General features: G+C 36.2%; 1 protein-coding gene across 1 annotated transcript; it reads left to right on the top strand.

The window, feature by feature from the left end:
• On the top strand, positions 1–26,804 carry LOC143236645 (hillarin-like). Its single transcript, XM_076475022.1, has 7 exons — positions 1–689; positions 6,566–6,682; positions 7,278–7,562; positions 10,684–10,839; positions 12,954–13,036; positions 21,266–21,409; positions 25,489–26,804. Exons 1-7 carry the CDS (start codon positions 153–155, stop codon positions 26,591–26,593), a joined length of 2,427 nt encoding a protein of 808 aa, XP_076331137.1. The 5' UTR covers positions 1–152; the 3' UTR covers positions 26,594–26,804.
• Positions 26,805–27,236: the final 432 nt, after the last annotated feature.

Genomic DNA, 27,236 nt, shown 5'->3' with positions numbered 1-27,236 from the left:
TCGTTAGTTTTAATCGAAGACAAAAAGAAGCATTTATTGACTATCGTCCAAGTTCATGACGGCACTTCTCTTCTTACCTCACCCTGAGGCTTGAATCGCAGCTTGTATTGAAAGGTGAGCTGTAGGAAAGTTAGGTCTCTGGAAGGGTAGTAATGGCAAACAGATTCTCTGCTTCCACAGGTAGTCTGGGGAGCCTGTGTCTCCGATGTAGTTCGACTGTGTATCAAGTGGACAAGATTGGACCTCTTAAAGACTTCACTTTCTTCCACCAAAACTGTTTCAAGTGTTCCACGTGCGGGACAAAATTATCGTTGAAGACCTATTACAACAACCAACAGGACAAGGACGATAAAGAGATATACTGTCAGAGCCACGTGCCGAGGACGGGGCCGGGACATCTGGATGGAATGTCAGTGGGTATTAAGAGTGCCTTAAAGGCCCCTAAACAAAAGTACGTTCTCAATGAACAGATCAGAGGCTTTGGTAAAGGAACTTTTGATGTTGAAGCTGTTGGCATAAAAACGGCTCTGTCTTCACCTCGAGTTCGTGAAGCTGACGGTCGCCATAGAAACCATTCTGCCGGTACGTTTGATGCCAACGCTTTGCACATAGCCCACGGAATTAATGCTACCAAAGTTCAGAAGAAATATGGGTCACAACAGTTCGAGAGTAGATTGGAAGAGTACTTGGTGAGTTGATATGTTGCCGCTAAGCCTAATGCTTCCAAAACTGCTGACTACTGTCACTTACCACCGTTAGTAGCTTAGGGGATTCCACACAATCCAATTACTAATTACTTGTTTTATTTCTTTTCTTTCGTCATTTAGTAAATATCAGTTGCTAACTAGGTTTTATCCAACGTTTCGGTTACTGATTAGCTGCGACCTTCAGTGGCACTTCTGAGAAGGACTGTGTTATTTCGGTGGTAGTGACAAGTATGTGACCATCACAACCTTACTGTAGTTACTGGTTATGGTTTAAGAATCGTAGCAGAAAAGAGAGCAAAGCTTGAGCATAGCAAGAGAGTTGAAGGGTAGTTTTAAAGCACCTTATAACACAGTTGAAGGGTAGTTTTAAAGCACCTTATAACAGAGTTGAAGGGTAGTTTTAAAGCACATTATAACAGAGTTGAAGGGTAGTTTTAAAGCACCTTATAACAGAGTTGAAGGGTAGTTTTAAAGCACCTTATAACAGAGTTGAAGGGTAGTTTTAAAGCACCTTATAACAGAGTTGAAGGGTAGTTTTAAAGCACATTATAACAGAGTTAAAGGGTAGTTTTAAAGCACCTTATAACAGAGTTGAAGGGTAGTTTTAAAGCACATTATAACAGAGTTGAAGAGTAGTTTTAAAGCACCTTATAACAGAGTTGAAGTGTAGTTTAAAGTACCTTATAACAGAGTTGAAGGGTAGTTTTAAAGCACCTTGTAACAGAGATAAAGGGTAGTTTTAAAGCACCATGTAACAGAGTAGAGGTACAGGAATAAGCTTTAAGCATCGTATAGTAGAGTAGAATTAAGTTTTAAGTATCATAGAGGAATAAGTTTTACGCATTATGTAACACAGATCAGAAAGGGGAATTTTATGCAAGGCATAACAGAGTAGAAGACAAAGATGTAAGTATCTTTAGCGAAGCAGAATACTATGTTTAAGTATTATGTAACAACAAGAACAGTAACAACAACATGGTAGGTATTTAGTTTTTGAGGAAAGGTTTTTTTCATTTTCCCAAACTGGGGTGTTCGGAGATAAGATTATCATGCTGATGTGTTATATTGATTTTAAGGACTTTAATGCTTAGAACGTCTACGTTTTTTCTGTGTATTTTAATTGGGGGGGATCCAGTGAATATTTGTCTCAAAAAACAAAAACAAACAAAACAAGCTGTTTTTGGTTGGGAAAACTAAGCACTAACAATGTTTTGTTAATGAATGTTGGAAAACGAACCTAAGAAAACGAGTTTCTATAGAGGTAGCTTTAAAGGTATATTTGAACTATGACCAAACTTAAAAGTGAATGGTTTTTGTAAGGTCAAGGTCACAGATGTAAAAAAAAAACTCATTTATTAACATGGAGACAGTTTTTTCACACTATTTTTCGTCCATAACTTAGTTAAAAATGATTATATTTTGATGAAACATGGCGGATATATACAAAATCTTATTTCTCATTGTCTTGCCAAAAACTGTCCGTTTTCGTTAGTAATGACGGATATATAGAAGATATGTATATATATATATATTGAGGACCGAATATGATCATAGCTGCGTCGCTGAGGTAATGCCCTCTATTGATTGTTTCTCTAATTATTCACTTGTATTTCTACTGATCTTTTCTTTGTTACTTTTCCTCAGCATCTTTCGTGAATGATTCTTAACTACGTAAAAACAGAAAATAATAACTCACAGGAAAAAGAATCATAATTACATAATGATATTCTGCTACGGATTTGGATGCAATACTAGAAATAGAGCAATTATAAGATACTGACTTGCGTACAACATCAACCACAAGGGCGGAAAATTGGAACAGCTTAGCAATTTGAAATGGACTGTTTATTTCTTTTTTTAGTTTACTTAAAATTACCCGCGTTAAAAATGCTGCAATACTTTCAGAAAATGATGATAATTTTAAGAAAATGTAATCTCCACAAGGGGTTGCTCTTCCAACAACAGGACCTCTGGTGAGCTGGACAGGTGATCGACTCATTCTTCAGTTATACTTAAAATACTACACGTAACAGCTGTGACGTATTATTTCAGCCTGGTCGTGATTTCTATTTTACATTGTAATCACATAACAGATGGAAAACATTCTGTCACTTATTTACTGTCTTAAGTAATGCTATAAGTGTCAGTTTAGTTTCATTAGGTACTACTTTTATATCTCAAGATGGCTGGTATGGGTACTAAACCTTTTACTGATAAAGTAGAGAACAACGTTTCGACCTTCTTACATTTGTTTTTGAATTTTGCACAAAGCTACACGAGGGCTATCTGCGCTAATTTAGCAGTGTAAGACTAGAGGGAAGGCAGCTAGTCATCACCATCCACCGCCAACTCTTGGGCTACTCTTGTACCAACGAATACTGGGATTGCCCGTCACATTATAACGCTTCCACGGCTGAAAGAGCAAACATGTTTGGTGTGACGAGGAGTCGAACCCGCGACCCTCGGATTAGGAGTCGGGAAGCTTTAACTACCTGGCTATGCTGGGCTTGATATATTAGGAACGGCTAGCACAGGTGGTTCTCGAGTAGCTCTGAAAAATATTCAAAATCAAACAAACCTCCACTCCCTGGTAGCTTAGTCGTAAGCTTTAGGGCTTACGTCCTTCTGGTGGTCACAACGCTGTTACTCCATTGGACAACATGTATGCATCTGACATCGGATCCTTTATCACGCAAAATATCACTCAAAGATTTCGTCCAAACCTGCCAAACCACGTGCTTTCTTATGACAATCAGTTATTGATATGCGAATAAATCAAGTCGCATAGTTGCCGTTTAATTATAGCTTATGTTGCTAGTTCATAGAAGGGGATTACTAAACATTTTAAAATCGCAACACCTTCGTGTTCTTCATTATAATATCATCCAATATCTCAAGATCTTAATTAAAGTACGAAGATAAATTAATATTGAGATATGGTTGTTTACTTTTTATTACATTCCATCTCGAAACGAGAACTACCACAATAACTACCTTTAACCGTTGCCCAAGTGATCTTGCTAACAAACACGTGGAGACCTTGTTTTCAAAATGTTGCTTTTCAGAGTCCCATTAGGCTTGAATAAGTATACAATACTGAAACATATTAGAGTTTCTCAGAAACTAAAACTTCTAGTGTTTATATAAAAGCTAACTTTTTATTCTTAAGAGAGCAATCGAGAAAGTTAATAGGAAAGAAAGACATTGGTACGGTCTGAATGTTCTGATAATTTAGTAAGAACGTTTGTCTAAGTCAGACTACAATATGGTTACTGTGGGTCTTAGAATCTAGGTGTTGTAGATTTAGTTGGCGAGATAGTAACAATGATTTTCTAGGCACAACTATAGTAGTTACTGTGGACGTTATAATCTAAATGTTGTGTAGGTTTAGTTAGAGATGTAGTGACAATGGTTGCCTAGTTTTAGTAGTTTCTTAAATTAGCTTTTCACCTGGGTATTTTTAACAACAATTACAAAAAAATCCAACAAAGGGTACACAAATAATTCATTGTTTAACAGTCGTGATGAAAGGCACGTCTAATAAACCGAATAATTAGGAGTTCCTTGAATACTTTTACTTGAGTTGAATGAACAACTTAATTAGAGACACACGAAACCGGGCATCGAAAATTTGTAATTATGTACAGTTTCTTAGTCAAGCGTAGTAATGCTAGGCCTAAACACAAGACTGCGGAAGAAAACGAAGGTTATTCACACACACATTTTCTGAAATTTCATGGAACAGAACACTAAACAATTTGATCGTTTGATACCCTATTTCAAATTATGTTTCAAGTATTTAATGTATACAGAAGAGTAAATATATATATATATACATATGGACGGTAGTAGGTTTGTTACGGGTGGTTTGTTTGTTTGTTTTTGAATTTCGTGCAAAGCTACATGAGGGCTATCTGCGCTAGTCGTCCCTAATTTAGCAGTGTAAGACTAGAGAGAAGGCAGCTAGTCATCAGCACCCACCGCCAACTCTTGGGCTACTGTTTTACCAACGAATAGTGGGATTGACCGTAAATTTATAACGCCTCCATGGCTGAAAGGACGAGCATGTTTGGTGCGACGGGGATTAGAACCCGCTAGTCCCAGCTTGCGAATTAAGCACCATAACCTAAGCTAAACGTATGAGTTACGCCAGCAAAATAATTACGTTTCCTCAAGTGTTCTCTTGGTACTTAATGTCGGATGCTATAAATGTAACCACAGAAATAAGAAAATACCAACTGACGTGGGAAGTATCCAATAATTTAATATTTTTCTTAATACACGCTAGTTTTGTTTCCACACAAAACATGACTGAACTTTCTATCGGAATCATTTGATAACTGGAAGACGATTTAAAAGATATTAAGAGAAAAAAGCTCCACGCTATATTTAAAAACAAAATGAATCCGCGTATAACAAACTCGTTTGTCTGTAAGATCTTCAAGGACACAAAGAACTTTTTAAAGCTTTAGTTGTTGGGGTGTTCGAGCAAATAACCAGCCTCAAAATTATCACGACTACAACCGGACAACCTTTCAGCTCTGTTTTAGCAACTTACGCTACGCATTATTACACGATGGGGTATTTGAACTATACCTGTCGTAAGTGTAGAACCTCCAATTTTATCGTTATAAACTACCTCTGAGCTGAATGAAGGGGAAGTTGAGATAGATTACTATGCTAAAATAGAAATTATTTTACACTCTTTGAAATACCTAACACTAGATTAGTAACACGCACGATAATGACTTAGCCCACAACACTAACACGAAATTTTGGTTTGTTTTGTTATTATGCAAAAAAGCTACACAAAGGGCTATTTGTGGTCTGCTCACCACGAGTATCAAAATCCAGTTTCTAGCACTATAAGTCCATAGGCATTTAATTTTGGTTGACCGTTGTGCTCTAACACAATATAAACTCTAGGCTCACCACGAGTATCGAAACCCAGTTTCTTGCACTATAAGTCCATAGGCATTCAATTTTGGTTGACCGTTGTCCTCTAACACAGTATAAACTCCAGGCTCTTTCTTTGAGTCATTCGGGTTTTGAGAAACAGTGGTTTAATCAAAGATTAACCACAGTTAAGATTCCACACCAACAATATCACCGTAGTTCTGTAATACGAAAAGTGATCTATATTGCAAAGTTTCTCTCATAAAAATCCATGACCTCTTTTATATATATAATTATATTACACATGACAATCGAGGTTGAGAAACACTGATTGTCGTAAAAATCGTTATTAATAATTAGTTTTTATTACAAAACGTTAGTGTTTATATTAACTGTTCTGTGTTTTTTAAAGGCAACTATTCGCTGCAATGTGCCTGTTTCGTGTTATTTAATATTAATGTTTACTGTCAGATAAATAATGTGTGTATTTCACTAAACGTTTATGTGTTTCACTTCATGGTAACAGTTTTATGTTTTTAAATGATGGTGTTGTTTACAGCATGTTAACTTCATTAATCTATTAAATGTTAATGTTTACTACATGATAACTATTTTATGTTTTTAATGTTGATGTTTACTACATGATAACTATTTTATGTTTTTAATGTTGATGTTTACTACATGATAACTATTTTATGTTTTTTTTAATGTTGATGTTTACTACATGATAACTATTTTATGTTTTTAATGTTGATGTTTACTACATGATAACTATTTTATGTTTTTAATGTTGATGTTTACTACATGATAACTATTTTATGTTTTTAATGTTGATGTTTACTACATGATAACTATTTTATGTTTTTAATGTTTCATTTCTCTTTTACAATTTGGAATCTGTATGTAATATATTATGTTTTCGGATCAAATTAAATACAACATTTTTTTCTTCTAATTTGTAGGATGAGAACACGCAAAAAGATTTGGAAATGAGACATAGGGTCGAAGAAGACGCCCTCTATCAACAGTTTGCAAAGAAGAGAGCAGAAGAAGAGAAACGTATCAAACACTCAATTCAGGTACATTGAGCTTTGGAATGTTTGAAAGAAACTTGAACAAATTCGAGAATTTCCTGTTCTATGGTTATTTAGAGGAAAATGTCTTAAGATACTGTTCTATTGTTAAAGGTGTGACAAGTGTTAGCATCAGGTTTGGGAAATAGGGACCACTGATGAAGTTCTTAAGGATTTAATTATTTCCCTACATTTGATCCACATATATATAGAAATAAAATAAAACATTTTTAAATATTTTCATCGAATCATTCTGGACTCTTAATGGCCCACAATAACAATTTACTAATGATAGACTAACAAAGTGATAAACATTTTAATATTTTCAACATGGAAATGAAAAAATGTTCCCCTAATGGTTAAGATCTAAGTATCATAATTCGAAATAATCTCTACTGTATAATCTGCTTTTTAAAATTTCATCGCAATATAATCATAGCGAATTTGGCGTTTTCTGACCTCGTTCAAAATAATGTGTGTGTGTTTTCTTATAGCAAAGCCACATGGGGCTGTCTCCTGAGCCCACCGAGGGGAATCGAACCCTTGACGTTTAAAATAATACAACCAAACCAAATTACTCTGATTTTTACCGTTAAAATAGGAAGAGTGGGAGAAAGAGTTGGAGAGACTGACCAAAAGGTTCCAGGTTGATCCTAAAGGTGAGAAAAAGAAGATATTATCCGACGTAGAAAAAACTTTGACCCTGAAGCAGCAGAAGGAAAGACGAGATTTGGAGAGGAATATGACCTTTAAGTTGGGCAAGAAGAAAGAGTTGCTGACAAGAAAACTTCTAGAAGAAGAACGTACAGCTACTGCAGACCTGATAGACAAACATAGCAAAGAAATGATGAATCTAATTAACCAAAAACGAAACGAGTTAGAGAAGGTACGTTTCTATGCCTAATTATGAATTTAATTACAATTATATGTATATGTAGGACTGAAGTTGATAAATGTATATATAAAGACAAACTCATTTAATCCGGATGAATTCTGCAAATGATGTGATCTGGGATTAAGGTAATGGTAAGGGTTTTTGGACTGTGAATTTGAGGGTTTGTGGTTTGTGAATCGTGCCCGCAAAAACGCGCTTTAAACTTTGTGGTTCGTAAATGTGCTGTAAAAATGACGTTACAATCCCATTTTTTACCCAGATGAGAGTAGTCAGAGAGTATTTGGTGGATTATCCTAACTAAATATCTTCCGTCTTGTCTATCAGTTTAAAATCAGATAAGCTCAAGCGCAGATAACCCTTTGTTCAGGTGTATGCGAAAAGTCTGAAACAAATAGAAACGTAATAATTTAACAAGAATTTAAAACAACTTGGACTACGGTCATTAGTGGTCTAGAAACTGACCTGTGTTACGAATAATTCCAAATATATATAAGAACAACACAGTGTGATATTTAAAGGAATGCCTAAATAACAACAAATAATACCGGCCTTATATCTTTAACCACAGTTGCACCTTTAAGAGTATTTGATGAAATAATTCTTTGTAACGTTCTCCAGTAAGTTTATAACGAGTTAAGCTCTTGCTGAATGGAAGTAATCAGTGTTTGGTTTTTGCACGTTAACTTAAACGAAATTAAAACGTCGTGTGACGTTAGTTATACAATTTGCGTTTTCACTCACTTATCAGTAAATTAGTGGGTAAATAGATGTGAAATCTGAACAAGCTCTATTAAAATATCACTCAGAGTTGTTATTTCGGTAGTGCCAAGACCAAAATATGTGTCTCTTTTCTATGTTGTACTAACACTAGCAATTAAACAACAAAGTGATTATTCGTCCAGCACTACCATTGCTTGTGTATAATACTAATATCAATAAACATCCTACTGGGTTTTTGAAGATGGAGAATCGTCTAATTGAAGTGAAACTGGACGCCACAATACATCGAGTTGAAGAATATAATTAGTGACAATATACTGAAATAATTTTGTTTGTTTGTTTGTTTTGAAATTTCACACAAAGCTACTCGAGGGCTATCTGTGCTAGCCGTCCCTAATTTAGCAGTGTAAGACTAGAGGGAAGGCAGCTAGTCATCACCACTCACCGCCAACTCTTGGGATACACTTTTACCAACGAATAGTGGGATTGACCGTAACATTATAACGCCCCCACGGCTGAAAGACCGAGCATGTTTGGCACGACTGGGATTCGAACCCGCGACCCTCGGATTACGAGTCGCACGCCTTAACACGCTTGGCGATGCCAGGCCTACTGAAAAAAGAACACAATTAGCGACCACAATCATTAAATATTCTGAGTAATATTTGTAACCAGTAAGAAGAAGTCAGAAGAATTAGTGTATGATACGATGTATTTTATAATAAGACCTATTATACATTTATGAGATAGTGGTAAGAAAACGAACTATACGAGATAGCTTACAATTATAATTGCAGTTAACCAGAAGCAAATAAACAGTTATTACTGAAGACCATAAAAGACAGCTCATGAAGGTCCCTGTTGTCCTCAGATCAGATGCAGGATGGAAAAATGACGCCTTGAGAAGCGCCCCCTCAGTACAGTTAATACATTGCCTACCTGACCCTAAAGGTGTCATTGTTACGCACATCCACAGACAGCTTTTTCGTCATCTAAACGTTTTTGTCATTCTTTTCATTAGATAACTTTGTATAATTATCACAGTATTTGTTTTCAGATACCACCTTTATCGAAACTACCTTTCTAAACTTAACCCAGTAGTTTTATTAGACATATCCACAGCTATACTTCTGTAGATGCCAGTCCAACGTTCTATGCCATCTACAGGTAAATTATGTATAACTTTTCCATTGTTACTGCTAGTTATATCCATAACTACGTATGTGTAGTAATGTCCGTGTATTTTGGTATTATTCCAGTGTTTCTAAATATCGCTACCAACAAAAGAGGTTATTATTCGTCTCCCACTTGTTACATTAATTAATACTCGCATATTATACTATCACTATCCATATGTTTCTAAAATAACCTTTGTAATATAACCTGTATAACCTGCCTTAAACTTTTAAGCAAACCCAGGTCGTATCAACAAAGGTTTTTGTTTCTTTGAAGTTAAGCGCACACCTATATAATGGGCTGTCTGTACTGAGTCAACCATGAGCATAGAAACTTAGACTTTCGCGTTATAAATCTTAAGACGAACCGATGTTCCAATTGAGACGTTTAATAAATAGAACCCGTACTATTCATGTTTAGCAGCAATTCTATGTAGTTACAACGTTAAAAGACGGGGTTAGATCTCTCGCTGTGGACACTGCAGAGAGCTCAAAGTGGATTAGCTCTAAAACGAACAATAACAACAGCAAATACTACCTATGTCTTTTCCTGTAATAATGATAAAGCTATTTGTTTTTCACGTACGTAAAGAAGGAGAAACACGTCTTATGAATAAAGTGTAACATAACACATACACTCCAGTCATTCAAGTCTGGTGTACTACTTAATATCGCCGTCCCTAATTTAGCAGTGTAAGACTAGTAAGGCAGCTAGTCATCACCACCCACCGCCAACTCTAGGGCTACTCTTTCATAATGGCGTTATAATGGAACGATCAGTCCCACTATTCGTTGGTAAAAGAGTAGCCCAAGATATGGCGTTGAGTGGTGATGAATAGCTACCTTCCTCTAGTCTTATACTGCTAAATTAGGGACGGCTAGCGAAGATAGCCCTCGTGTAGCTTAGCGCGAAATTCAAAAACAAGCCAACTAAAGATCATTTAAACAGTATTTCGTCTTTACGTAACTTTCTGGAGTATTTAATGTTTTAATAACTCGCAAATAAATAATCTTAAGAGTCTAATGAGCTCGAGTCGAAAATTGACAGTGAATTTAACTTAAAATCTGTTTCAAACTTTCCAGGTTATGTTGCTTTACTTATCAAGAAAGTTTAACTTTCAGGTTGAAGTGAATAGATCAAAACCATTGTCTGAGTAACACATTCGTCTTGTCTTTTCTCCCAAGATAATGACTGTGAATCTTGTTTCTCCGTATAGAAAAAGTGCACGTATTCTGACAGACAATGTTACGTCACAGAAGAGCTTATTCCCTACCCCACGCACTCCCCTCCACCGAGCCCCCCTAAACTGTCTAAAAGGGATATTTACAACGACCCAGCAGTGTTTGCAGAGCTGGATCAAGTCGCTATAAACGTATGTATTTTGGGTAATGTTTTTAACACTAAATCTGAATTGAAAGTTATTGACGTATAGCCAACCAAGGTCCAACTATTCACTTGTAATGAGTTATATGCATTAACAGAACATCTTGTTGAATAATGAATCATTCTGAAGGTATTTAATCACTTATATAGCATATAGTTTAAACTAATCGTATTTTCTACTATAAAACCATGATTGTTCTCTCAAAACATATTGCAACAATAGCATCTCATGAATGCATATAGTTAGCTGATTTACCCATGGGCATTTGTATTGTTTTACGATCCCATTACGAAAAAAGGTCTATAACATTTCTTCTTTGGTGCTGTTATATCTTTGGAAAGTGTCCAATGAACAACAAACGTTTTTTCCAAAAATAGATAATTTGTATTCATTCAATTTATACGTTGCCTCTCATGTAAAGCTGAGGTTTACTGATTATCACTGGTACCGTTTCTGTTGTTCTAGTGGAGTTTCAGGAAAATTTTCTAAACATCTTATTGACGTTTCTGTTCTTACGGTGCGGTTCCATAGTGATTTAATATACTTCTAATTGCTGTCTCTGTTGTTCTGGTGGTGTTCTAGAGTGATTTACTAAACTTCTAATTGCTGTCTCTGTTGTTCTGGTGGTGTTCTAGAGTGATTTAATAAACTTCTAATTGCTGTCTCTGTTGTTCTGGTGGTGTTCTAGAGTGATTTAATAAACTTCTAATTGCTGTCTCTGTTGTTTTGTGGCATTGGAGAATGACTGTTTTAACTTGTAGTTATGAACCTTATATCATTCTATTGTTACTGGAAGTCACATATGTAATGTTTTGTTGAATAAAACAATTCCTACTTATTTATTTTAGATATGGGTTTCTCTTTGTTTAGTACCTCTGCTTTTAGTTTTAACACAAGGAAGAATATTTCTACAGTGATAATACTGAATATTTTCTACACCTGCATGTTACGTCCTGTTTAATGGTTTTATTACTTGGTGTGTTATGCCTTTGAATTTAAGCAGCTGCCTACTCCAAAAGTATGAAATCTGTAACTTTATATGTATAGTATATACGGGACCCCAGATTTAATTTGGGGAATTATTTATAATGTTGATGTCATTTTTATTCCCAGTTTTTGTTTAAATCATATATTATTAAGAATCTTGTAACCAACAGTTTTATGGAACCCAAGCAGTTTGGTGGATAAATACCTCAGAAAATCTGTTTGAAAACCTTATGGTGTTCTTTGACTACTGTGGGTATCTCTAGAACTAATTCTTCTGAGGTTTCAAAAATTGCTGAATTGTTTCTTGAATAACCATACTTTTTTCAAGGGCAATGAGATGTAAAGTGTTCAACGATAGGACCATCTCAAAATCTGTATTTGTTGGTAGATGAAAAGCAAACTGCAAATGTTATTTATAAAGAAATTTTGTTGTAATTTTAAAATTTGGGGATAAAGTTTATGTCGAAGTTATTAAATAAGCCTTAATTTAAATATTTCAAATATTTGTTTGTTATATTTTTAACAGTACTAAGAGATATACTCAACTCCAACATAATGATTTTATGGGTCGGTCGAAATGTTCTATTTCGTAAGCACGATCTTCACTCTACTCCAGATTGAGCTAGGGTGTGGCGCCAGAGTTTGTTGATGTCATGAGCTCAACTGCTTGAGTGTGTTGTTACATCGTTTGAGAAGATAAAAGTTGAAATACTTTTCGTAAGCTTTCTATCTGGAATGCTTGTTGTAAAATGTGTGTGAAACGCTTAGAAGATTTTTAGTGTTTTTTATTGCATCATATCTGAATTATAGAAAATACTTATTTTTCTCGAGGAACGTTTATTGACGTAGATTTCACGTTTGTGAATATAAACTATTGTCAGTTAAACCACAACATTCGGTTATCTGTAAAAGTAATAGAAAACGTTTCAGAACGGTATTTGAATTATGTTTTTCAATTAAATATGCCGTAATAAAAATCCAGTAATTTTCAATGGATTCTCAAAAGCTAATAGATCAGTGAATTTTTGTTGAAAAATAAATTAGTGTGGTCTGAATTATATAAAAATTAAAAGTTAAAAACAAATAAACATTAAAATTTGCATTTTCCACTAAAGGTAGCACAAGAGGACCAGGTGACCTTTACAGATTTGGTGAGACCTCTGATTGCTCGATGCGTGACTGACGTAGAAAAAGCAAGGTAATGTATATTTGGGGATCTGGGGTATGAGACGTTTTTTTTTTTTGATGACGAGAAACCCACTTGAAATAAAATGTATCTCAGAACGGCTCTTTGTTAACATGAAGATGACCTAGGAAGGTCGAAACATTGCTCTCTGCTTATCAATAAAAGTGTTAATACCCATACCAGCCGCGTTGAGATACAAACATTTTGTTTGTTTGTTTGTAATTAAGCAAAAAGCTGCACCACGGGCATAGAAGCCCGGTTTGTAACATTTTAAGTTCTTAGGCATACAGCTGTGCCACTGGAGGGTGGCATGAAACAATTATTGCTTTGTTACAAACATTTGTTCATCAAGTTACAAATAAAGACACACTGAAAGAGACTGATCAGTAAAGTTTTGACACGTGCTTTCTACTGTGGTAAAAGTAGATGATATAATATTATGGATCACATTTTGCCTTTGAAAATCTTTCTGTTACTACAAAAAACTGAGTTCATTTCAAGGCTTCTGGTCACCATGGTGTTGTGTGGTTTTAGAATTGACCTTTCATGGAGATAAATTCCTCATGTTCTAATCTCTTCCATAAACTTCATTTCTTCTCAACCGTTAAGTGGTTAGCTCTTGAATATGAAACTAAATTATGTAGTTTGATCTCGGTGGCAAATACACTGCATTGTATAGTTCTGCACTTAAATAAAGCTGTAAATCTTACCCGTTATCTATATATATATAACTGCATGTAAGTTTTAATTTCATTTTAGCTTATTTTATTAAGATATTAAATTATGTTCGAATAAAAAAAAGGAACACATAACTGATTTTTGAAAATTTAGCCCTCTCCCTAAAAAGTGAGCAGAAAGTTTGTGGGCCTTCAACATTAAAATTTATGATTCTATGCCCCATAGTAGTGAGAGCATTTGTTTGTTTTTGAATTTCGCACAAAGCTACTCGACGGCTATCTGTGCTAGCCGTCCCTAATTTAACAGTGTAAGACTAGAGGGAAGGCAACTAGTCATCACCATCCACTGCTAACTCTTGGGCTACTCTTTTACCATAGAATAATGGGCGAGGATGTTTGACGCGAGGGGGATGCGAACCCGCGACCCTCAGATTACGAGTCGCACGCCTTAATACGCTTGGCCATGCCTAGTGAGAGCAACTATACATAACCAGCTGTGCAGTTTTGTGTTAAAAATAAAGAAGGTAAAAACAGAAATAGATGTAAATGTTAATCAGCGTTTTGTTTCTACTCGTTTTCGCCGCTAGGACAGTTATTACATAATCAATAGTGTTGTATATATTTTATCAACCAGTGATGCAAAGTATAAAACAGTTGAATATGTTGAAAATACCAATCTTCAAATAATATTATATTACCAATGTGTTTTATTCTGAGTAAACTATATTTAATTTTCATAGCCTTTGCTTAGATATTTTTATTTGAAAAAGTTTGAAAATTAATAATTAGATAATTGTAAGCCTCCACAAAAAACGAGTTCCCAGCTGGGACAGCGATAAATTACAATCGGGATTCGATTTCTCACGGTGGACACAGTAGCACAACACTAGAAACTGAGTTTCAATATCTGTGGTGGACAGAGCATAGCTAGTCTGTGTATAACTTTGCGCTTAAACAACAAACATACGAATAGCGTATCACGATTTTTATGTACAGGAACTTTAACCAAAATTCATTCTACTTTACTGGTAGCCACTTTGAATTCTCAAAAAGAGGAAGAAAAATAATTCACTCTCAAACAGTAAATTTCCAGTTTCTGGCTGGTTATATAAAAGCAGCCTACGGGGTGTAGATTCGAATCCTCATCACACCAAACATGCTCTCTCTTTCAACCTGTGGAGACATTATAATGTGACTGTCAATCTCACTAATTGCTGAAGGAATAGCCTACGAGTCTATCACTACTAAATTCATGCTCGCCCTCCCAGCCGTAGGGGCGTTATAATGTGGCCATTCCCACTATTCGTTGGTAAAAGAGTAGCCCAAGAGTTGGCGGTGATGACTAGCTGCCTTCCCTCTAGTCTTACACTGCTAAATTAGGGACGGCTCGCACAGATAGCCCTCGATTAGCTATGCGCGAAATTCAAAAACAAACAAAACAAACAAACACTACTAAATTAGGAATGGCTAATGCAGATAACCTTCGTGTACCTTTGCCCGAAATTCCTAGCGAATATTTATTTTTATTTTTCCTGCTTCGTAAAGTAGTGTATTCCGTGAGATTATTTAAGTTAACACAAATGTAAATAACACAATTTCGTTGTGTGTTGACAAAATCTTTTAGTTTATAATAATAGCCAGTTTTCGTGTTTGCATGCACATACACAGGGGCTTCGAAGATATTCGCCCGTACACAACATTTTTTGATGCAATAATTTATGCTTATACAGTTATAGTGCAGCTGTTTATGGTATGTGAAGTTTTTTAAATAATCTACATTCTTCTGACGAGTCATTAGAATTTTTATGATTTAAAATAGTTGCATGCAATGGTTTCTTTTGACACTTTGTAATTGGAATCCTGAAGCCGTATTGCTTCTATCGGGTTTTGTAGATTGGATTCTTTATAGTAGGTGTATTTGTCTTACTGGTGACAAATTTATTGGATTTGTTAAGACACAGAGAGTCAGAGCAATAAATATTTTATGTGCAGTTGCAATGTTATTGATTAATGTTGAATTATCTCTAAATGAATTTTGTGGCTAAAGGACACAATGGAGCAAAGGCCATGACTGGCGAAGGTTTTTGTGTTCACAAACAAGTTCGAGGTATGCAGAGTAGGGGGTTGTACACTCATAGCGTGAGTCATTCACTTGATCTTACTATTTTAAATTCCTGTTCATTTCCACCAGGTAATGTATTGATCAAGTTAAAGGAATAATTGTTTGGAGTAAATCCTCACCTAAACGTTTGGAACTATTAAAGACAATCTATCAAAAGGTCATGGAACAGCTTCATCACGTGTTTCGCTACTCAATGTGTGTACATTACACATTGGGTTGAGAATAATGGAGGTTGAGAAAGGTTCTATTTTATGCCATCCATTGTTACTTCACAAGTGTTAGGTTCTTGTGTATAGAGATGATAGTTTTGAAATGTTTAATGACAGTTGGACTGCTGACGATACTAAAAATTCTATAGTTTATTTAAAAGTGCAGGAATACTTTGAATTATTGTTGTTTAACATCTTTACAATGTTCCCTTTACTGTTTGAGAGAAGTACTTGTAATTTTACAATGTCGAAACCAAGATATTGTTTCTATTGCTTCCCTAATAGAACACTACTGTAAGAAACTGACTTCACTAAGAGTGAACGTATATGATTATTTACATCGTATCTTCAAGCACAACAGTAATACTGTAAATTTAATATTACTGTTAGCATGTCACTTCAGAAACTCATGCCATCAAAACTCACACAAGAGTTTTCATCTCTGGTAGCTGACAGGTTATAGTCTTTTGCAGTGAAGATTAGTTAAATCCTGATGCTTTGATGAACAACTTCGCAGATGGAAAACAAATTGACTTTCTAAATCTCTCCATGCTTCAGTGTACCAAATATATTTATATTGTTGAAACTCTTTGCCACGCTTCCACTAAGTTCATGCTCATATGAACGTTTAGCATCTGCTCTCCGAGTGTCAATGGTTTGCACCTGAGGTGCAAACAAATAGAAAAAGACTGAGTGTTCCAGATTTAATACATGACCATTATGACACTACCATCAACATTGAAACTGTATGTAAGCTGTTTATGGAAAAGCGCTCAAGAAGAATATTTCATGAGTGCAAAATGTATGTATACGATAACCAATGACTGAAATAACTAACACACTGTTGTTGTTCAGAGTTGTATAAATTAGTAGTGTAACTTAACAATTAATAACTGCCCTGCATGTAAATAGTACAGTACTTTACCATAATAAAACACATATATATATGTAATTCAAATCTAACTCCCAGGTAGAGCTACATTAAAATGACGATTTCTTGACTTTTCATTAGATGTTTGTGAATTGTATATGAACAGCCATACAATTGTTTAAGCTATAGTTCAGGGGTGTGCAACATTTTTCGTCGGTGGGCCATATAACCAACTTCATCAATCAAGCGGAGCCACTTAAAAAACAAGCTTATTCGTGTACATGCACAATAAATTAAAAAAAATTCTCAAAATGCAAGCAATAATATTTTATATTTTTGCATGAGTGATCATTTTAGTGCGACACTTGAAATTTAGAGTCCTTGCAGAGCTTGTCAATATCAGCTTTGACAGAAGTGGTTGCCACTCTTAACTGACTGGTCAAATGTTCATCAGTCAGCTGACTTCTACATTTGGTTTTGATGAGCTTCATTTTGGAGAAAAATTGCTCACAGCAGTAGGTGCTACCAAAAGGGAGGCAATTCTTTGTGCATGACGGGACAAATTGGGAAACTTTTCACGTACACAGAGTTTGTAAAAGTCTAGCAAACTGTTTTCAGAGAATTTCCTTTTAGTGTCCATGTCAGCCTGCAGTTCAATGAGTTCCATTTGGCAATCATCAGGACTGTCTTCCACTGCCAAATCAAAAGGTTGAGCGAACAATTTCAATCTAATTTCAGTTTGTCTGAAATCTGGAAATCTGTTTGCAAACTCATCACGCAGCTTTTGTACACTGGTTCCATATTTGGTGCAATCCAGATTAGGAAATTCCAGTTTCCTGGTTGCAAGACATGTAAAATGGGTCAATATGGCTCTTCTCAACTGAACCTGGAAAAGTTCCAATTTCTTCTCAAAAGCACAAATATGCTCAAACAACTTATTCACAAGTTGACTTTTCCCTTGTAGTTTTAAGTTTAAATCAGACAGATGCTGTGTAATGTCTGTGAGGAATGCTAAGTCATTCAGCCAGTTCTCATTGCTCAAGAAGTCCACATTCTGACGTTTGCTCTCCATGAAGAACTTAATCTCCTCTCGCATATTCCAGAATCTCTTCAAAGTAGCAGCTCTACTAAACCAACGTACAGCAGAGAAGTACAAAACATCTGAATACTCACTGTCCAGCTCATCTAAAAAGTTTTAAATTGTCGATGATTTAATCCTCGTGTTCGAATATAATTTACGCATTGGACGACATTTTTCATGACTTCTTCAAAATCCAGAACTTTGGTGCACAAGCTCTCTTGGTGAATAATGCAATGGCTTACAACTACGTCTTGTGCTCCAATTGCAGTTAGAAATTTCTTGGTGAATCCATTTGTCCTACCTGTCATGGAAGGAGCACCATCTGTTGTAACACCACATAATTTATAAGGATTCAGTTCAAACTTTTCTACAACCTTAAGCACTTGTTCACAAATATCCTGTCCTGTGGTTGTGGAGGAAAGGCTTGCCATATCTAAAACTCTTCGAAAACATCAAAGCCTGCAGTAACAGCTCTGATGAAAATGACAAGTTGGGATGTGTCATTGATATCAGTGCTTTCATCAAAAGCCAGACTGAAAGCTTCACACGAATTCAATCTCTCTTTCAAAGTTTCTTTGATGTCCTCTGAAAGATCTTTTGTCCTGCGTGAGACAGTAAAGCGGGAAAGGCTAGTTTGCTCCACCAAATATTTTTTCTCTGGACATGCATATTCTGTGAATATTGTTAAACAATTTTAATAAATTCTCCATCACTGAAAGGCTTTCCCTTTTCTGCCATACATTCACAAAGCTTAAAACTCAGTTTTGTCACCAGTTCTGAATTTTTCTTGAAAGTGGTAAAAACACCTTGTTGCTTTTCAATGGATGTTTTTAAATGTTCAATTTTGTCCTTTCGTGCCTGACCAACAATTTCATCAAACTGGGAGGAGTGCTTAGTTGCGTAATGTCGCTTAATATTGTACTCTTTCATGACTGCAATTGTAGTTTGACAGACGAGGCAGACAACACCTTGATTATGTGGGACAACAAGATATTTTGTGCACCATTCACTGTTGAATAACCTTCCCTCATCATCAATTTTTCGTTTCTTAACTGCTGACATTTTACTAGCCCTGAAATCAAAACAAAAATTATTCTCACGAAAATAGCAAAGTAGAAAAAAACATAGAATTTATTTACACATGGAACCTCTTATGGACAGAAACACATGTTTCTAAATTGGCATCCCGATCATAGCCTTCCGGTACTTAAATTAATTGAGAATAGCAAAATACAGTGTGACCTCGCCTATTCGCGGTTCGCCATTCGCGGCCCCGCATATTCGCGGGTTATGCGCGAACTGCGTTTTTGTAGGTCACAGAGACTGAAAGGGCTTTTCGAGAAGATTTCTGTTGTATTTACTCAATCAAGCCGTTTTTATCAATTGTCGTCTTCACCAAACAAGATTGGACTGCTATTGGCTGACTGCCTCAGCTTCCCCAACAACGCAAACGGCAAAGCACAGCCCGGTAACGCACGGTACAATTTAGTGAAATACATAACAGTATGCAATATTGCTACATTATTACTGCATCAATGAGTATAAGTATCATTAGTGTTTGGGAAGCATTTCATATAGTATATAATCGCATACATATACGTTTTAAAACTGCGTCCAATATTCGCGGTTTTCGCTATTCGCGGGAGGGTAAAGAACGTAACCCCGCGAATAACGAGGTCACACTGTACATAGAATCAGATGCATCTGAAAGCAATAATTTTAATAAATTCAGTAAAGTCACAACAATATGCTAAATAATAATCAATTTACCTTCAATCTCTTGTAGTAACTGTAAAAGGTAATAAAATTTTCACCAATAATGAATGACGGACAGCAGAGGTTAGGGAAAATTGTCGCCAGCGGGCGAAGGCGAGGTTCAGGACATGACGTTGAGTCGTAGACAATAGTGCTAGTGCACGTCACCTATTCATGTCCTAAGGAGGCCGACCAATCGAATTCGGCCTGCTCCTCTCTAGCAAAGATAATTTTAGAAGTTTGTCGAGTCGAAGCCTGGGAATCCCGTAGGATCGATGCTTTTAAAAAATATTCCATTTGCGTTGGATTACAGATCAGGCCACATGGTTAGATTACAACAACTAGGGCCACACTAAATGGCTTGGCGGGCCGGGTTGTGGCCCGCGGGCCGCCTGTTGCACACCCCTGCTATAGTTCGTACAAAATTTCTTCCAGATCAAATCTCATAGCACCTAGTTTTACATATTTTCTGGGGGGGGGGGGGGGGATGCACCCATAAGCTTCATAACATTAGAATATTGATTGTGCTTCACACGGTATGTGTAGGCCTTGGCTCATGGAGCTGATTAATTAGGATTCCTTTCAAGTATTCTGCGTACAAGCTTGGTTTAGTTTGAATTGATAGATAGTGATGCGATATTCTAATAATATTAAAGTTCTTTTATAATTAATTGTGTTTTCGTTGTTAGAAGAAAATAAAATTCGCGCTTAAAATCAATCTTCCTGCGCTATCGTAAGCTGAGCCGCTAAATGTAAGTGTTAAGCCTAAAAGAAACAAAAAGATTACGCTGTAGTACGTTTAACAGCTAATGTAAAGAATCAGCCTAAACAAAATCATTCCACGATTTAATAGCCTTAGCAGATAATGTAAGTAATCAGTTTAAATAATTAATGTTTCCATAATTTTATCTATTTGACGGCTAGTGTAAGGATAAGTCTAAAGACATTTCCCGCTGTAATAGGTTTAATCGCTAATATGAGATATAAGCCTAAAACAAAAACCACTCTGTAGTACGTTTAACGACTAATACAAAAAATTAGCCTGAATAAATTTTTCCCACTGTTTAATAGGCTTAGCAGCTAATGTAAGTAATCGGCTTAAAGACTTTGTTTCCATATTTTTATCGATTAGACGTTTAATGTAAGGGATCAGTGAAAACAGAACCTTTCAACATAGCAGTAGGTTAACGACTTATATAAGTTATCGCTGCTTAACGTATGATCATTTATCAAACTGCAGCTGAGGAGTATTTGTGTCATGTGCAATTGTTTTCGATACCCTTGGTGGGCAGAGCACAGACAGCCTAGTTTGTAACTTTGTACTTAATTGCAAACAAACAAATGTGCAGTTTTTATCATTGTGATAACACGACATTTACCGACAAGCCTGCTTTATTATATGCGGTCTTAATATTCAACATTAATCATGAAAATTATGATTTTTTTATTATTTCATCTAGCATTTATAGTAGATGATAAAATTATGAGTGTTATTATTGATTTTGTTATGTCTTTTTGTCCTTTAGAGCAATATTCCGTTGGATTACCGTGAAAAATTTAAATAATATGACTTTTGATAGTAACATTTATGATGACACGCCCATGGCCCTCTTGCGGGGAATCAAGAATGGGACCGAAAGTTATCACGTCCTTTTTAAACGCCTTTGCAGGTACATGGTTCTTTTAACATATTAGTGTCTAAACTATGTTGAAGAATTTGGTTTGTTTTGAATTTCGCGCAAAGCTACTCGGGGGCTATTCGCGCTACTTAAGAATATAATGTTTACGATACTTAGAAGTTTGTATGGTCTTCGGCGATTGTGACACACGTATGAAAAATTACACGTTTCACCAAATGAAAATATATTTCTTAATTACACAATTAATATTAATTTTAGCAGTGGTTGACTATTTTTAGAAAATGTCGTTTTACAAATGTTTTGATTTATTACATTATTATGATATGTTTAATGTTCATAATCATTCCAAGTTTGTTTTAAAATGTAAGACAATTTTAGGATTATACCCCCCGATAACATAACGGCATGTCTACGAACTTACAACGCTATAATACGGATTTCGAATACCCGTGGTGGGCAGAGCACAGATAGCCCACTGTGTAACTTTGTGCCTGACTTCAAAAACAAACCCTTCAACTGTATTTTCAAACACAATTGTTACCTTTTTTGTTTACATTTAAAAACAGTATACTTGCATTAAAGTAGTCAAAAGTTGTTTGTATATATTCATTTGTTCTTGCTGTCAACATTTTATACTGGGTCCACGGTAAGAAAAGATTAACTCATGTAGAAGAATATGCTAATTTAAGGTCCATTTAAGCCAGTGATAAATACGCCCTCTGTATACAAGAGAACTTGCAGCTACACAAATTGAGGCCTAAATATATACCAGCTTAACTCTGGGTTTCTAGTACACCAGTTTGTTCTTTTTATATATGTAATTGTTTTTTACCTTTCCAAATTTCACAGTTCCCTTTCGCCAACGTTCTTAGGGAGGAATTATTGTACTATACCAGCTTTTGTGTGCAGTTCCTTTTAAGTTGGCCCGGCATGGCCAGCTGGTTAAGGCACTAGATCCGTAATCCGAGAGTTGAGGGTTCGAATCCCCGTCACACCAGACATGCTTGCCCTTTCAGCAGTGGGGGCGTTATAAAGTGACGATCAATCCCACTATTCGTTGGTAAAAGAGTAGGCGTTGGGTGGTGATGACTAGCTGCCTTCCCTCTAGTCTTGAACTGCTAAATTAGGGATGGCTAGCGCAGATAGCCCTTGTGTAGCTTTGTGCGAAATTCTAACCAAACCTTTCAAGTTAAAAATGAAACTTGTTGTCTTGTGATGTGCATCTTCTACTATGTTTAACTACTCTTCTAAATTAATTATTTCATTTCTTGCGTCTCCCCGCTAGTGCAGCGGTAAATCTACCGATTTACAACTCTAAAATCAGGCGTTCGATTCTCCTCAGTGGACTCAGCAGATAGGCTGATGTGGCTTTGCTATAAGAAAACACACATATTTTTTTGCAGATCATTGTCCGGGAGAAATTGATGTTTCAAAATTTCTTTAACTGATTGTTCCTTAACTTTTAGATGGTTTTGTTTGTTTGTTCGTTGTGAATTTTGCACAAAGCTACTCGAGGGTTATCTGTGCTAGCCGTCCCTAATTTAGCAGTGTAAGACTAGAGGGAAGGCAGCTAGTCATCACCACCCACCGCCAACTCTTGGGCTACTCTTTTACCAACGACTAGTGGGATTGACCGTCACATTATAACGCCTCCACGGCTGAAAGGGCGAGCATGTTTGACGCTACGGGGATGCGAACCCGCGACTCTCGGATTACGAGACGCACGCCTTAACACGCTTGGCCATGCCGGGCCTTTAGATGGTTCTTTTAGTTCTAAAAGTTGTTCTTTTAGTTGCTCATCTGCAAACGTAACTGATTCAAATTCCATCTTCAATTTAAGAATTTCCTCTATAGACAGATATCTACTTTGTTTCAACCTAATTTGCGCGCCCCCCGCTAGTACAGCGGTATGTCTACGGATTTACAACGCTAAAATCAGGGGTTCGATTCCCATCGGTGGGCTCAGCAGATAGCCTATGTGGCTTTGCTATAAGAAAATACACACTTCAACCTAATTTGCACATCCTTATCATTTTTAAGCCTAATTGTTTGCAAAAATTTCAGGGGGTTTCAGCGTTCAAATAGTAACAATGATACTTTTAAATATCGTTTCGTAAAGTTCTTTATATCTTTCATAGTCTACCTTATTTATAAGTTCTGGTACTGAACAGAAAGTAGTGGCTTGTGGAAGGCAGGTGATAAGAGTCGATTTTTACACATCCTTCGTTTCGAGGAAGAGTGGTCAAAGTAGAATGTGGAAGAAAGCACGTGCTACGGGCTTGTTTTTATGATTTTTTTTATGTAGATGAACAAAATGGATAACAAATTTTATAAGCTTTTTATTATGCAATATAAATTTTACGTTATATAATAAGTGACGTCAGAGAATATAATTTTTACATTGAGGTAAAAATTCGGACAACTGCGCGTCTGCCTAGATGACGTATGAGCATTTTTTCTTTAATTGTGGTTAATTTATTTTATTGTAATTTTGAAAAACATTTTTGCGTTATTTATTGTTTCGCAACACTGTGTACTTGGATATAAAACGTATACGTTATTATATTATAACTCAAGTTTTATAATATACATACATTTTGATTCTTCGGCTGATCATCAAGTAAAGATGGCTAAGACAATGTTCTTCAAAGCTTTACGAGATGTGTATCCGGCCACAAGTCGCGTAATCTTTGATCCATGGACGTGATTGCAGCTACAACAAAGCTTCCAGTGATTGCTTATTTTAGTGCAATTTTAAAAATATTTAATTGCAACGTAAAACAAAACAATTTTGACTAGCAACAGTTGCACGAGATAGATGAACTATATAAACGCTCCAGAAGCTAGAGACAGATATGAGCATTACAATGATTATCAAGCGACTTGCTAGAAATTTGTTCCGAGAATAATGTTCTGAATTACGAACTATGGTAGCTCCATCTACTGATAAAATTGGATGCGATTCTCATGCTATTGAAATTTTGTATAGGATATAACGTAGTTCTTATTGAATAACGAAGTTGTCATTATTAGGTTTTATCTTTACAACTCGAATACGCTTCAGTTCCTACAGTGTTTGGAAAGTCTAAACACTGACCTTAACGGAGATAGAAAGAACTATTTTTTAACGTTTCTGAAAACAACATTAATGCAACCCGATGACGAGTACAACATTGTTCATGTCAAGAAGTGAGAGTGGGGCCCGGCATGGCCTGGTGGTTAGGTTGCTCGACTCGTAATTTGAGGGTCGCGGGTTCGAATCTCCATCACACCGAATATGCTCGCCAAATCAGTCGTAGGAACGTTATAATGTTAAGATCAGTCCCACTATTCGTTAGTAAAAGAGTAGCCCAAGAGTTGGCGGTGGGTGGTGATGACTAGCTGCCTTTCCTCTAGTCTTACACTGCTAAATTAGGGACGGCTAGCAGAGATAACCCTCGTGTAGCTTTGCGACACATTCAAAACAAACAAACAAGTGAGACGGGGCACGGTTGTTAAAATGTTAGATTTAGTAGTTTTTAATTACGTGTTTTAAACATTTACTGCTTTTTAATATGGCCGTTGTTTCGTGGAAGAAAGCATCGATGTGTTTGTGGTTATTAACATTCTTGCTCTTGGAAACGACTCTTATTTGTTAATGATCCATAAACAGGTTCTGCACTTAATATTTATACGCACGAGTAACATGTCAAAGAATCAATAAGTATCCACATAGAATACAAATAAGTTTTAAACTGGTTTTTAAAATACGGACGTGTTGCCTACAGTTCTCGTTTAAAAATAACATAAATTGTCTTTATAAACTTTTAACTTATCTATGCACCACATTGCTCGCTGGTCTGTGACTTTTTTTGGTTAGAAGGCTCTATAATTACATGAGGCTAAAACAAAATTAGATCACCATCAATATTGCAATAGTCTATTAATTACTGTTGAAGTATTTTATATGGAAATTGATTTTATTCAAGTTTCTGGTCATTTTTTTCACACCAGTAGTGAACAGTGTAAAAATAAGTCAGTAAATTGTGTAATTGATCCACATCCATGAGCATTTTGTAAGGGAAAAACAAATGTTTTCTCATTATTTCACAAAATTTTCGTTATTACAGTTACGCAGGCCTGCACTGTGTCGTGATCAAAGGCTATTCGAAGAGTGCCGGCTATCAACCCGGGGACTCGGTTCAGGACAGTCGCTTCCGAAACTCGTGGAATGCAGTTTACGTTGCTGGAGCTTGGCGTTTCGTGCAGTGCAACTGGGGCGCGCGTCATCTGGTGAATTCTAAAGAAACTTCACAGCCTGGTAGCGGAAACAAAGACGATAGCTTGCGTTACGAATACGACGACCATTATTTTCTCACTGATCCAAACGAATTCATCTATGAATTTTTTCCTTTCCAACCAGAATGGCAACTTCTGAAGAGACCAGTTACCTTGCAAGAATTCGAGGAAAACCCTTTTGTACGATCTCTCTTCTTTCGATACCGTCTGTACCTGCCAGACGAGACGACCACAGCAGTAATGCGAACCGACACCAGTGGCGCAGTGGTCGTGAATATAGCAATGACGTCCCATATGTCTTCGAACTTAATATTTCATTACAGTTTAAAGTTTTTTGGCTCAAATGTCAATACTTACAACGATATAAACCTCAAGAGGTTTGTTTTGCAGTCCGTCGTGGACAACATTGTAACATTTCGCTTGCACGCTCCTTGCAGAAGTACCCTATTATTGGACATATTTGCTAACGCTATTACCCCACAAGAATATTTGAGTGGAGAACCAATGAAATTCAAGAGTGTGTGCAAGTTTAAAATATTATGTGAAAACCTGCAGTCGTTGATGGTCCCCTTGCCAGATTGTGCCAGTGGGGAATGGGGACCCGCGAAGGCTCTGAGGTTGTTTGGACTTTTCCCGCTAACTCACAAAGAGGCCATAATTGTTTCGTCCCTTGATCTGGAAATTCAGTTTCGGATGTCGCGCCCTCTAACGGACTTCATAGCAACTCTGCATAAGAACGGAATAGACAAAGAGGCACTTTCTAAGTACGTTTCTTACAAGGCGGAAGACGAAACGATTACGTTCGTTTTAATATTTCCCGAAGAAGGTCAGTATGGATTTGACATCTACACGCGGGAAAAGACAACGTGCGTGCAAAGTTCAGATAACCAGCTGCTGACCCACTGCTGTAAGTACTTAATAAGGAGTAAGGGTTAACGCCTGTTTGGAGTTAAATAAATTACTGGAAAGGGGACACCTAGAGGACGCTATATATATATAAACACACAGTGATAAAACTTAATTTCTACTTTATAAATATAAAAGTATTACAACGACAAAAAATACCGAATGTGTTGTTATTTTATTTAAATTAATCTATTTGATACATTATTGAAATATGGGATCGTGCGAATATTTATCGCATCGAATAAAATGATATATTTTATATTTATATGTAAGCTTTTGAAATAAAATTGTATTTTTTTTGTAATAGTTACATAGATTTTGCTCAAATGTAAGAGATTACTAAATGGTTAATGAGTGACAGCAGACAGTTGATACGACACAATAGACTGTACATCTTAACAATTCAATTTAAAAGATTTGAATCTGATAGAAATATTTCTGTGGTGTAATAAGATTTCCCACTTAGCTTATCAGTGGGGAAAGACGGGAGAGAGGGAGCTAACTGAGTGACTGAAATTATGGGTTCACTTTAACAAGAGCATAGCCAGGTGAGTGACTGTAATTATGGGTTCACTTTAACAAGGGCATAGCTAGATGAGTGAATGTAATTATGGGTTCACTTTAACAAGGGCATAGCCAGGTGAGTGACTGTAATTATGGGTTCACTTTAACA

Source organism: Tachypleus tridentatus, chromosome 2 (genome assembly GCF_004210375.1).
Source record: "Tachypleus tridentatus isolate NWPU-2018 chromosome 2, ASM421037v1, whole genome shotgun sequence".
Lineage (NCBI taxonomy): Eukaryota > Metazoa > Arthropoda > Merostomata > Xiphosura > Limulidae > Tachypleus > Tachypleus tridentatus.
Note: the sequence above shows the minus strand (reverse complement) of the source record. Positions and strands in the feature narration are given on the sequence as shown.

Bases quoted from the DNA above. Each gene is read 5' to 3' on its own strand.
- LOC143236645 (XM_076475022.1), top strand. From the start codon at position 153: ATGGCAAACAGATTCTCTGCTTCCACAGGTAGTCTGGGGAGCCTGTGT. The intron at 6,683-7,277 runs GTACATTGAGCT...CCGTTAAAATAG, and splicing joins GTATCAAACACTCAATTCAG to GAAGAGTGGGAGAAAGAGTT. The intron at 13,037-21,265 runs GTAATGTATATT...TTTGTCCTTTAG, and splicing joins ACTGACGTAGAAAAAGCAAG to AGCAATATTCCGTTGGATTA.